Here is a 14217-nt window from a genome sequence, read left to right on the forward strand (position 1 = left end):
GCACCACTTCCAACTTTTTTTTTTCTATGTATGTGGTACCAAGGAATCGAACCCATGTCTTTGTGCATGCTAAGCAAACACTCTACCACTAGGCCAAACTCATGGCCCAGCAATGATAGATTGTTAAACATGTAATTTTTTTTTTTTATGGACTAGATTGAGTACAAAAAGTTCAAAACATTGGTTTTGTGGAAAACTTTAAAACATAGATGATGATGCTTTTTAATATTGCAAATATTTTTGCAAAGCTTGAAAATGAGTTTTCAAAGGCCTTGAGGGATTTGCAAGTTGAAAATGAGGTTTGGGCCTGAAAGCCAGGAGTACATCAGGAAGTTAACTGGTTTCATTTTGAAGTCATTTCTTTGTGCCTTGCATTAATCAGAACAATCATTACATTAAGTGAGCAGCAACACCATTGTGGTAGGGCATTTGGAGAAATACAAAAGTCAGCATAAATTCAGTCATTGTACTTAAGGACTATCTTTCTACATCGTCAGGTGTGATATCCTGGCAGTCATATGAGTTGATACCAATCAGCTGATGGATTTGAAAGTAAAAACTTGAGTTCCAAGAGAGCTGTTCAGGAGGAGCATTTGGGAAAGGCTTGGTGGGAAGTCTTGAATTTAGCTAGAAGGTGTCTGGATATGCATACATAGTTAGTAAAATACTATTGAAGGTACCACTATGATAGAGCTGAAGATAATTTAAGTTGTGTAAAGAAGAATGAGTTGAGATGGTGGGTATTGTGCAGGATTATTGGCACCGGGAGTTTTTGTGAGGTATCGTGGCATTGCTGGTAAAGCTGCTTGTTTGGGACAGTTATGATCAGATGGTTTATAAGCAGTTGGCATTAGCTTTGCAGATGACTTAGGAGTGAAGTGATACTGCAGAGTAAATTTGGAATGTATTTTGTTTTACTCTTAAAGTAATCAACAATCAGTTGTTAGCCCATTTTCCTTCTTTCACAGGTAAAAAACAAGAAGCAGATGAGTTGAGTGGAGATGCTTCTGTGGAAGATGATGCTTTTGTCAAGGTAAAGTGTTCATTACTCAGGTTAAGACATTTATTTCCAGTTTAGTATTTTGCATGATGAATTTCATGCATTTTATTTGAACAATAGGCGCTGAAATGAGTAGGTTAAATAGAGAATTATGGATATGCCAGTCTCATGAACTCGTAATTGAGAACTAGAGGAAGTTACCTTTCCTTTAGCTAAATGAGACATAAAGCTAAAAATAAGTTTAGTCTAAGCCTTTATGTGGAAATATGAGTCATAGGGACCAAGGGAACAGCTAGAGTATTGCTCATATAAGATCCTGAACAGGCACCACCTTGAAAGATAGTGGCAGTTTTTACCTGCTCCTTGCTTTTAGCTTTTGTATATAATATACAGGACTTAGATCAGTGTAGACCTTTAAGTGGATAAGAAAATTGCTGAAAAGTTGCTTCTTGGTAAGATGAAATTCAGGTAATTGTTTTGCCCCTTGAAGATAAGTAAGTCAGGTGTTTTTAGTGGAAAAGGAATGTACCTCAAAATTTCTCTGCCAGGAAAATAAAGCATGTAATTTTAATTGGGGTTTCAAAGGTCTATATGCTATAGATATGAAGCAATGTAATCTTAATTGTAGTTGGGATTTTCGTTTTCTTAGTGAAGTGACCTAGTTATTCACTGTTAGGTTTTAAGTACTGTGGCATTTCTAGGTATTTAATGATAGTGCCTCTCAAATTATGTACTTTTCTGCCCCATATATTATTTTCTTTGTGTAGCTAGTCTGTATTGTTACAGTGTCTTTGGGTGTTGGTGTGCTCTACCATTAAGTCATATCCATCTGCCCACTTCTCCTTCTACCTGAAGCTCACCCTTCTCCCTCCTCACACACTTCACATCATACCAAACTTCCTACTTTTCACTTCAGGGTCAGACATGCAGAAAAAGAGACACATAGTTGAGTTAACTTGGAAGGCAGTTAATTTTAGGAAATATTTGCTGTGGGCCTATTTAAATGAATTGCATGTCTATACTCAGTTTTCAATGTGAACCTGAAAGAATTCTTCATTTGTGGTATTTTATTATCCTTGTGGTAGGTTCATTTTTCCTCATTTTCTCTAGTTGTCCTTAATCTTAAAGCATATGCTGGAAAAACATTGTGAAAAATGTGGGGGAAAATCTATTTTTAAATGACTTTTGGATGCTATAAGGGCATAAGAATATTAGTTATTTGAAATGTAAGGAGATAAATACTTCCGTCCAGAAAAAATAGTAGTATTATTTTGTATATGGGCTGCAAAGGATACTTCTGAGTTATTAAATGAACCTGATGTAATTTGTAGGAGAGCAAAAAAGTCTTTTAAAACTTCTGTTTGACTATATCTTCAATTTCTTTTTCCACTTTGGAAGTTTGAGCATATATGCTATATTGGATAGAAATTAAGTGAATTTATTTTCCCAGTTTTCCACAGTTGACAAGTCATTTATACAATTCCAAAATCATATGGTGGATGTGTATCACCTATTGCCTAAGTATTTGAGTATCTGGATATTTAGGCAGTATAAAACTCAACTTTGGTGGATAAGGGAGGAGAGTGGTCAAAGCTGGCATGAGGCCAGGTGAAGTACTCTATTTTTCCCTTGATAGTTTTGGCTTCTGTTATCATCATGCAATTACCTATTCCTCTATTCCCAACCTCCAGTGTTGTGTACAAACCAGAAAACACTGCCCATTAGTACTTCACATCTCTCCACAGCCACAGTTCTTCTCTGGGCCCGCCTCCTTGCTAGAAAGTTTTGTTTCCTAAATTGCAGTTCAGCTACATGTCCTTAATAGTATTTGCCCCTGCCCTTTCTCCCATCCCCAGAAACCTTTTCTTAAATCTGCTTGACTTCCTATCAGAATAAAAGGATGATCATTGCCTTCAGTGAGGAGGAAGCTAAGCAGATGAGTTTTGGTTTCCAGGAAAACGCATAGGGACCTTCTTGCACAAAGCAGCCTAATTGGAATCATGGCAGTGAGAAATTTCAAAACACACACATTTAAGTTAGTTACTTGTATGCTTTTCAAGAACATACTGCTAGAATCATTGGGAAGTCCTTTTTTTTTAAATTAGAAATAAATTTGGTTTAATATGTAAGACTGCTAGGGACTTCCAAGCAAACTATAGGATGTGGAGAAGGTATTTCTTTGAAGCCATGTCTTTTGCATAGCTCCTAGAATACAAATAACCAGAATTTGAAGTAACTCTAGTAGCAGTTCACTTAGCTTACATTCTAGTGTGAAAGAGCTGATAACTCAAGTACATGGTTTAATGATCTTGGTGTTACACGCTTATTTTAAAATACAAAGTTAATGTAAAAGGTAAAATAATAGCAAAATATAATCAAAGCTTGACTCAGATGTAACTTACTAAAACATTTGATAGATAGCCTACGCAACTTTGCCTGTAGTTGTACCAAATTTTCTTACCATTAAAAGGACTGTGAGTTGGAGAATCCAGAGGCCCATGAACAAGATGGGAATGATGAACTAAAGGACTCTGAAGAATTTGGTGAAAATGAAGAAGAAAATATGCATTGCAAGGAGTTGCTTTCTGCAGAGGAGTACAAGGAAGCTCATGAATTAATAGAGACAGAACCTGATAGAGAAAAAGAGGACATCGAAAGTCAGGTCTTTAGCCAGTTTTGTTAAAACATGACACAGATTAAGTTTTATTTTTTTTCCTAGTTCAATCTGGAAGTTCAGAACTTAAAAATACTTTTTACTAGCTGGGTGCCTATAATCCTAGCTACTCAGGAGGCTGAGATCTGAATATCAAGGTTCAAAGCTAGCCCGGGCACAAAATGACCTGAGATTCTTACCTCCAATTAACCTCTAGAAAATGGGAAGTGGGGCTTGGCTCAAGGGTAGGGCAGTAGCCTTGAGCTGAAGAGCTCTGGGACAGCGCTCAGGCCCAGGGGTAGGGTGGTAGCCTTGAGCTGAAGAGCTCAGGGACAGTGCCCAGGCTGAGTTCAAACCCTATAACCCCCTCCCCCCATACACACACAAAACAAAAACATTTTTATTTAGGAATTACCCATAGTTGGAATTGGAGCTGTGGCCCAAAGTGGTAGAGCATTAGCCTTGAGCAAAAAGAGCTCAGGGACAGTGCCCAGGCTCTGAGTTCAAGTCCCAAGACCCCCCCCAATTACCCATAATTCTATCACCTAATGTGACCTTTTTGTTTATTTCATATATGTATATATTTTTACATAGTTGTTATATCATAAATTGCTATTCTGTATTCTGCCTTTACAACACAGAATAGTGGTTTCCTAATCCATATGTTATATGTGTCTTAATAATTAGTCCTATAATTTTAGACTTTTAAACGCTAAGATTCTCCCTTCCCTACATATGACTATGAGTGTGCCAGTTTCAATTTTTTCTTGCCAGTACTGGCTAGTGGTAAGTTTCCACACCTCTTAATAAGTCTCTTAACAAATTGATACTTTTCTCTATTTCAGTAGATGTAAAAATGTATACACCTAGTTGGTTACCAAGAGAATTATTAATTGCTGAGTAGACAACTTCTCATATCTTTCCTTAAAAATACACTTGTCCTGCCTTGAAGTATGTTAGTATACCTTGAGAAAATAACTGGATTGGCGAAGTCAGTCCTGCTGGTCCTCATGCTAACACTTCTCTGCCATTCGGATATGGGGGCTCAGGACTTTTCCTTAAGTAACATGAAATAATTATTGATGTTGACATAAAAATGTAGTCTCAATTTTTAAGCACTGATTCAGTACCCACAGTATTACAATACAAAGGGAAATCAATGATAAATCCAGTAGAAGCATAAGAGCATTCTCACACTGCCCAGATGTTTTGTAAAGCAAAGCTATTGTATACCCTTTTACTTAGGAAATTGAAGCCCAAGAAGGTGAAGATGATACCTTTCTTACAGCCCAAGTAAGTTTACGTTTAGTCCTATGAATTTGATATTGTGGGGGAAGGGCTTGGAATAGCAATCTCCTTTGGACTTCTGGTTCTTTAGTTCATAAAGCTACCTTAAACTTAATGCTGAGTTGTTTTTGTGGTTCATACAAAGTACATCAACTGTTGGCAACTAATTTTCTGCGAGGTAATTAGGAGTTGTTAGGAGGTGGTTGTCTTAATCTGTTAAAAAGCTCATCCTTTCTGTAAAATAATATAGCTTTCTTAAAATAATCTTTTGATGAGTCCATGAACTTCTTGATTCCCTCCCATCCCCTTGCTCTGGTATAAAATTGGTTTAAAAGTACCAGTATCCTTTTTAGACTTTTTGTAAATTTTTGTTAACATTCCTCGGATGAGCTTGGAAGTGAAAAAAATCCCCCAAAACTCTATTCTTCACATTGACTTGATATTTGAGTATGGAAAATGGCTGTATTTTAGTGGGATGAAATTTATTTTGTTGTATGTGATATGGTATACTTTTTAAAAAATATAATTTTATTATTAAGGTGTTATCAGAGAGGTTACCATTTTACAAGTCAGGCAATGACTATTTTGGATATGTCCCGCTCCAGAAATTATGATCACATTTGTTTACTCTTCTTCCTCTCTGTGCTCCCCTTTTGTTCCCCCTCCATACTCCCCCTCCCACAAAAAGCAAAACCAAATAGTAGCAAAAGAAAACCCATATTTCCATCCCCTGTAATTCATTTTGCTAAATAATATTTTAAATGTTCTGAGGAGTTATACCTTTGCATGCTTCCTGTAAGGGTATTCTCCCTAAGTCTGTTTGTGAATGCCTAGAGTCCTGTGTAGGTTATCATGTCTGTTTTAAATCTTAAAGTGTGCTTTACAGATGCTGTAAACATGTGTAGCTCAATTTGTGCAGTTTTAAAAATTGTTCTTTCTTTTTCTCCTATTCTTGAGTCCTCCCTCTCCCCCCTTTTTTTTTTTGCCTGTCCTGGGGCTTGAACTCAGGGCCTGAGCACTGTCCTTGGGCTTTCTCAAGGCTAGAGCCACAGCACCACTTCCAGCTTTTCCTATGTCTGTGGTACCGAGGAATTGAACTGGGCAAGCAAGCATGTACCACTAGGCTAAACCCCCAGCCTCTCGAGTCCCTTTTTAAAGGCCCTCTTTTCAGCACTAAACTTTCGAGGAGGTGGTTTACTAGGTTTAGATGAAAGAATGATAGTGGCATGTATCTTTTCCTCCAAAGTGTTTTCTGGCCAAGCATGTAGGGGGGCCATGTTCACATTGCTGCTCTGCCTGTCTAAAGTTCTTTTGCCTTGGGCATGCGGGTTAGCACCAAAACCAGGGAAGTAGTTAGGAGGAGAAGGGACATTTTTAGAGCAGCCATAGGTGAAGATGTGCTTTCCACTAGGAAGAGTACGTTTTTTGAACTGCGTTCTTCATGTCTTTGGCAACTAGCTTTTAAATTTCACCAAAGACCACACCTTCAGTTGTGCAGGTTGTGAGTTGTGTGACAGTCTCTTATCTGCTGATGTCCATTTGTAATAGATTGCTGTAACCTTTTTTTCTTCTGATAGATATAAAGTCTCTTGATGAACAAAACCCTTTTTCTAAGTTTTGCAAAATTAAAGGGAAAGAGTCTTCCCACTCCATCCTGATAGAGAAAGATTAGTTGCTTACTTCTTTTCAGAGGACATGATGTAGATATTGTTTGTTTGGTTTTTTTGCCAGTCCTGGGCTTGGGCTCAGGGCCTGAGCACTGACCTTGGACTTTCTCAAGGCTTAGCACTCTACCACTTGAGCCTCAGCATCACTTCCAGCTTTTTCTATGTATGTGATACCGAGGAATCAAACCGGGGTCTTCGTGCATGCTAGGCAAGCACTGTACCACTAGACCAAACTCCCAGCCCCATGATGTAGATATTGTATCAGAATGTAATATGTAGCCATTTTGTACCCCATATTGGGGTTACTTCTTTTAGAGACTTTTTTTTTTTTAAGTGAAATGACCATCTAGCCAGGGGTAGTAGTGTACTTGGGAGTCTGAGGCAGAAGAGTCATAAATTGAAGGCCGATCTGAGATAGATGGTAAGACCCTGCCCGCAGGTAGAAAACAAAACAACAAAACTTTTTTGTCTTTATACATAATGCATTGTGGAACATGTATACAAACATAATTTATCTAAATTTTACATGATCTAATGCTTCTCAATATATGTCCTGAGTATATTACTGTATTCGTTAAGGGTGCTACACTGTATGTACTCACTAATCTGCTTCAGCTACTATCACCTCCTGGCCAGGCCTGTTTTCCTCTGCACCTTCACTTCTGCCTTCTTCTGCTTTGTGCGGTATTTTGAGACAAGGATTGTATCCCTTGAAAATTTTTACTTCATATTATTTCTCAGAAATCATTTATCTTTTATGATTTATATTATCTCTAAGAGATAAAATGATGCTAGCTAGCATCATTAATATTAATATTACAAATACATAGCTTGATCCAGTTAGTCAATCAGCTGTGGGTTTTTTTTTTTTAATTTTGTAGCCCTTGTTTGAATCTAGATTTAAATAAGACCTATACATTGTGATTTTCTTTTAATCTATAAGTTGCCCCCCCCACCCAGAGGACTGGAACTCAGGGCCTGGGTGCTATCTCTGAGCTTCTTTTTGCTCAAGGCTAGCACTCTTATCAATAAGCCATATTCCCAACCTCTCTGTAGGTATTCTTTTTTTCACGCTTTTATTTCTTGAAAACCTGGAGTTGATTATGTGTGTGTGTGTGTGTGTGTGTGTGTGTGTGTGTGTGTATAAAATTTATTAATTTTTTTATGCCAGTCCTGGGGCTTGAACTCAGAGCCTGAGCACTGTCGGGCTTTTTTCCTTCAAGGTTAGCATTCTGCCAATTGAGCCACAGTACCATTTCTGGCTTTTTTCTATGTATATGATACCAAGGAATTGAACCCAGGTCTTTGTGTGTGCTAGGCAAGCACTCTACCACTACACCAAACTCCCAGCCCTGGAGTTGATTATTTTATAAAGCAGGGTTTGGCAAAATCCTTAAGGGCCAGCCAAAAAATGTTTTGGCATTTATGAGCTGTATGATATATGTCACAACTGCTTAATAACTCAGAGATGAATGAGTATGGCTGTGCTTCAGTAGAAATATTTACAAAAACCATGCATCTGGTATAGTTGCCACCTCCTATTCTAGAGCTTCCAAAGTATACTGATTCCATGTATCATGCATCTACCTTTATTGTAAATGGGTAAGTTGCTTATTATCTGTGGACTTGCTATCAGATTCAGGGTTTATACTTTTCATCTGTGATAAGGATGGAACACACTATAATGTTGCTCTGTGTAACCATATCAAATCATTTATTTGTTTCATTTATTTTCAATACTTGGTTATTTTTGAACTAATCTTTCACATTTTTTGAATCTAAAATCATTTCAAAACAAATGTTTAGGAATTTGAATCTAGGGCCAGGAGTTTGGCCTAGTGGAAAAAAAAAAAACAGAATTTGAATCTAGTTTTATAAGGGTTAAAAAATATGAATGCAATTCAAAAGTCAGTGGCATGAGACAAGACACTCAAAACCATTTCCTTCACCCTATTGCCTTATTAGCTTAAGAAGTTCTAATTTGGGGCCGGGAGTTTGGCCTAGTGGTTAAAGTGTTTGCCTAGCATGCATGAAGACCCGGGTTCGATTCCTCAGTACCACATACATAGAAAAAAAAAGCCGGAAGTGGTGCTGAGGCTCAAGTGGTAGAGCTCTAGCCTTGAGAAAGTCCAAGGACAGTGCTCAGGCCCTGAGCTCAAGCCCAGGACTGGCAAAAAAAAAAAAAAAAAAGAAGTTCTAATTTACTCTTCTATTACTTGGTTTAAAAAATATGTGTAGGAGTCATGTTGAGTGAGATAAGTTGAGACCAAAGGAACAAAAAGCGCATAGTATCCTTAATATGTGGCTATTAAATCCAAATAGTACAAGAGTGAGGACTCAATATTTGTGTACCCAATGCTATGGACATGGTATTGGAAATATAAACACAACTACATAGACATAAACATTTATGACTATAGACATAATGTTTTATTATATAGATTAATATGTATCTATGACATTCAAACCCTCAGCCTAATTTTAATTATGTTCTAAAATCTAGGTGCCAATGATTGTATATAGAGATTCCCTTCTTGAATACTTGTTTGTTAAACACATCACTTGAAATATGATATAAAAATCAATGTTAATAATTTTTTTAATAAAAGAAAAAAAATGTGTAGGGCTGGGAATATGGCCTAGTGGTAAAATGCTTGCTGAGCATGTGTGAAGCCCTGGGTTCGATTATTCAGTATCACATACACAGAAAAAGCTGGAAGTGGCGCTGTAACTTAAGGGGTAGAATGCTAGCCTTGAGCAAAAGATGCTCAGGGACAAGACCCAGGCCCTGAATTCAAGCTCCAGGACTGGCGAAATTAAATAAAGAAATAAAATGTGTGAGAATTAATCTGGGGCCAAGAGTTTGGCCTACTGGTAGAGTGCTTGCCTAGCATGCACAGAGACCCGGGTTCGATTCCTCGGTACCAAATACATAGAAAAAAGCCATAAGTGGTACTGTGGCTCAAGTGGTAGAGCCTTGAGAAAGCCCCAGGAGAGTGCTCAGGCCCTGAGTTCAAGGCCCAGGACTGAGAAGAAAAAAGAAGAAAGAAAAATAAAAGAAAAAAGAATTGCATATTACTTATGTCCAAGAATATATCTACTTTGGGCCTGGAGTTTGGCCTAGTGGTAAAGTGTTTGCCTAGCATGCATGAAGGCCCGGGTTCGATTCTCAGTACCACATGCATAGAAAAAAAAGCTGGAAGTGGTGTTGAGGCTCAAGTGGTAGAGCTCTAGCCTTTAGAAAATCCAAGGACAGTGCTCAGGCCCTGAGCTTAAGCCCAGTGCTGGCAAAAAAAAAGAATATATCTAATTAAAATCTAATTAAAGCCAAACCTTGGGCTTGGAAGCTTAAGTTATTAAGCTATAGCCATATGCAGTGTAACACACTTGGCTGAGAAATAAACATCAGGCTTGACTTTGACACTTTAGTAGACTTTACTGTTCCCAGGAAGAAATGAAAATAAAGGAGTTAAGAGTTGTAGATCTTACTCCAAAGAGAAACAACATGAGGACTTACCTTCTAGGGCATTTGCTTTTTTTATAAATAGGTAAGATACTTTTATTTTTTAAAGGGAAATTCTAAAGTGGTTAGAGGACTCTCTTCAATGGGAAGATTATTTTCAAATAAATTGCATAACTGTGCATATGTATTTTTAGTCAGGAAAAAATTCTCATTGTCTTTTGGTTCTTGGTTCATTTCTTTATTACAAGGAACTTGGGGCTTCTTTTTTTTGTATAGATTATTTTTATTATAAACAGTAAGGCCGGGAGTTTGGCCTAGTGGTAGAGTGCTTGCCTAGCATGCATGAAGACCCGGGTTCGATTCCTCGGTACCACATACATAGAAAAAGCTGGAAGTGGTGCTGAGGCTCAAGTGGTAGAGCTCTAGCCTTGAGAAAGTCCAAGGACAGTGATCAGGCCCTGAGCTCAAGCCCAGGACTGGCAAAAAAAAAAAAAAAACAAAACAGTAAAATATGTCTCAACTACAAACCTTTCACATGAAAGGTCTCTAACATGAATTGTTTTGATATTATGGAGCAAAAAAAGTATAAGAACCTCACAGCTGAAACAGATAATCCAACACTGACAAACTCTAGTGATCAAAGACATTCTCTTTTAGTTCATGTAAAACAAGCACAATTCATAATTACAGAGAATGTTCTAGCTGTGGGTATGATGAGACAAGCCAACTTTCCAGACCAAAAAGGCACTCACAGCTAGGGATGAAACAGTGAACCACGCTAGCAAAGTTGGGCTGGTTTCTTGATAGCAGTGGTTATCTACTGTTAAGCTCAAGTGGCCCAAGGACAAAGGAAACATTGGGCAGAAAACATTCCCTGTTCTTAGCCTACCACTCATTTAGCATGGACTGGCCACCCTCATGAATGTTTTGAAAAGTATGGGGAAGGCAGTTCAGTTCCAGTTCAGAGCTGCTCCTCCCTATGCAAAGCTGCCACATGGATGAACCACATTGTAGTTTTCCTGAGAGCCACATGTTTCCATGAGGTGACAATAGCCAAGCACTTCCAGACTTCTTTCTGACTAGGCCTTGGTCAGGATGGGCATTGAAAGTGCCAATTCCTTATGGGGCCAAAGAGTTTCCATTGGCTGACTCCTGGGCCCTCTTGACAAGTCAAGAGGAACCCAACCAAGCTTCTCCATGGCTATACTCGTGTGGGAGCATAAGGGGATGTGCAGGGAGTAAGGCTACTTCACTCCAAAACCACTGAGCCCACTTCAGTGTGGTGCCGGGCTTAACCAGCCCGATTCTTGTGCAGATTTTTCCCCCCATATCTTGGGTTTAAAATTTTTCTGTTCATTTTCTTAAATGGCAGGAAACCAACCCCACCCTCAATAAAATAAAAGGAATTATACATTGGGGAAGACAAATAGGGCAACATTTCTACAAGAAAAATAGGCTTGAGGAGCATGGCACTGTAAATGCTTGCATGACCAGTCTCACTGAGCGTGCTCAGAGGTTTAGCACCAATTTTTTTTTTCTTTTGCTTTTTTTAATGTTAGAAATTAAACACAACTTTTAACATAGAATACTTGAACAGTAATGAGTGTATCCCTGTGTGTCAGTACTGTTGTACAAATTGAGGTGGGTGGCTCACTCCAGAGCTGACACCCTGACACCCTTCATGGCACCTGTGTACTGGCATAGATAGCATCTATCTCTAATACACATCATCTTCAGCAGCAGGAAATCATGAGACCCTATCACCATCACTAACATTACCAGGGGTGCGTGGCAGGCTGAAGGAACCCAGCTTGGCAGGAAAGAGGCACAGCCTGGGCAGTGGGATGCCAACTGTGTCTCCCCCATTCACCTCAGGTCTTTACTAGCAACACAACCTACCCCTCATGTTCATTCCCAGGAACTTAGAATAGCACAAGTGTCCCTTCTCTCCCCCTCCATTCCTGACAGAAGAAGATTGAAAAGATTTTTTTGACAAATATCTGCTCATTTTGGAAAGCCACACTATCATCACATCAACTAAAAAATAAATAAAAAATATGTTCACTGGGGGCCGGGAGTTTGGCCTAGTGGTTAAGTGCTTGCCTAGCATGCACGAAGACGCGGGTTCGATTCCTCGGTACCACATACATAGAAAAAAAAAAAGCCAGAAGTGGTGCTGAGGCTCAAGTGGTAGAGCTCTAGCCTTGAGAAAGTCCAAGGACAGTGCTCAGGCCCTGAGCTCAAGGCCAGGACTGGCAAAAAAAAAAAAAAAAATGTTCACTGGGTTGAAACCTGGTTCACTGCAAAAGTTCTCTAAGCATGTGTTGAAAACCACTGTATCCTCCTCAGGCTCCTTTCTTCCAGCTGGCCATCTCTTCTGTGGATCCACCACTCTAGCAGCGCCTTTGGGACAGTACTTTCAGAACATCTCCCAGGAACTTGGGGCTTCTTTAGGACTTTGCTTTACCCTTGGAGTGCTGTTTTCTTCACACACACTGCACAGTAAAGCAAATCTGTGCTGTCTACCTGTGTGGTTCATTATTCTTACTATTTCTGTGCTTCTGTGCTTTTGTTTCCTAGAATTAGAAACATATTTATATGCTTAAGGATATGTAGTAAGGCCAGTGTAAGCACTTTGTGATGGATCAAAAGATATAGAGTTACTAAGAAATGCCTAGAAAGGCCTCAACAAAGTAAGACAGGCAGACCTCACCAGTCACTAGAGCAACTAGACACAATGTTTCTAATTGACAGACTACAACAGAAAGGGTCTTTTTTTTGTTTTAGGGTCTTTTTTTTGTTTTGTTTCACATCTTTTTTTTTTTTTCTTTCAATTTTACTCCTTTAAGTAGCAAACAATTTGAACCTCTTCTTCGTGACCTTGTTGTAAAAGAAGACAGAGTTGGTGTGCTGTTGGCATTTCAAGTAGATAAAGGAGAGTCAGTTTGCATCCTTAATTTATTTGTCCCCTTTTTAAATAATCATTAAGACATCCCAGTGTATTTAGCCCTTTTAGTAAATTGAAAGAGTCTTGAAAGGAAAAAATGTTAGATCAAGCTTTGCAAGCTTCATCTTGGTACATTAATTTTCACAGTACTTAATAAAGCAAAAGCAGAAAGTTTCCTTTTGTGACATTCCTATTTTCAAGGTATTATGTACTTAATTTTAGTTTTAAGTTAAAATATTAAATACTTCAAAATTGAAAACTTTTAAAGAAAGGAGCTGGTACTTAGTTTTTGGTTACCATTAGTGCTTGCTTGTTCAGCTGGTGCTCTGCCACTTGAGCCACGTGTCCAGCTCAGCTTTTTCCTGGTTGTTTTGGAAATAGAATCTGGAAAATAGAATCTGGGCTGGCCTTGAACCTTCATCTTCCATTTTTGGGACCCGATTAGCTAAGATTAATGGATGTGAGCCATTGGCACCTGGCTCAGATACCATTTTTCTATTGCCTAATTGCCTATATATCTGTTGCAGCTTATGAACTATATTTTTTAAACAAGATACATGACTAATCTAGAATTCACTGCTCTATAGTCATCATTCTCCTTGTCTGAAATGCTTAAAAGAGGAGTGTTGTTTTGTTGGTTTTGTTTTGTTAATGTGTATTCAAACCTTTGAGAGTCTGTGTCTACAGGTTATACTTTGTGGTATAATATATATCAAGACTAATGGTAGAAAATAATGTTTAATAAAATAAATAATTACAAAGAATATTTTTGAATAGTGTATATTAAGAATACCTGTGAATTGAGTGATATAAACCAATCATGTTAGTCATTTTCATTGGTTAGCTCTTTGATATATGTTCAATTTTGAGTATATATAAAGTAGATTTAAATAATATTGATGTATACTCATTGACAGATTTGCCTGATTTTTTTCTAAAAATCTAAAGACAAAGCTTGTGTTAAGTAGGTCTTGGTTCTGACTGGACTGCCCTATTTGTTAGTAATAAGTCCTAATCCACCAGTTTAACTTGGCTGATGTGTATGTGTACACATGTGCGCGTGTGTGCACATGCACATGTATGCTGTTATAAAAATTAGTTTTATGTGAATTCATTTTACATTTGATTATTCTTTGAATTTCAGGATGGTGAGGAAGAAGAGAGTGAGAAAGGTATGTTTGATAAGTAGAGTTTAAAAAT

The 14217-nt window shown here is 38.1% G+C and overlaps 1 protein-coding gene across 10 annotated transcripts in view; it reads left to right on the forward strand.

The window, feature by feature from the left end:
• Positions 1-14217, forward strand: part of Sltm (SAFB like transcription modulator) — a 48360-nt gene that overhangs the window by 12008 nt on the left and 22135 nt on the right. For 4 of the 10 annotated variants that reach the window (XM_090358306.1, XM_090358307.1, XM_090358310.1 and 1 more), the window contains exons 3-6: positions 969-1033; positions 3471-3662; positions 4899-4946; positions 14162-14189. In XM_090358306.1, the coding sequence (XP_090214432.1) occupies positions 969-1033; positions 3471-3662; positions 4899-4946; positions 14162-14189 (333 nt within the window). The remainder of the gene's footprint in view (positions 1-968; positions 1034-3470; positions 3663-4898; positions 4947-14161; positions 14190-14217) is intronic. The other 6 variants (XM_090358309.1, XM_090358312.1, XM_090358314.1 and 3 more) reach the window with 2 other exon arrangements.

This window comes from Megascapheus bottae, chromosome 25 (genome assembly GCF_031878675.1).
Source record: "Megascapheus bottae isolate mThoBot1 chromosome 25, mThoBot2.hap1, whole genome shotgun sequence".
Taxonomy (NCBI): Eukaryota; Metazoa; Chordata; class Mammalia; order Rodentia; family Geomyidae; genus Megascapheus; species Megascapheus bottae.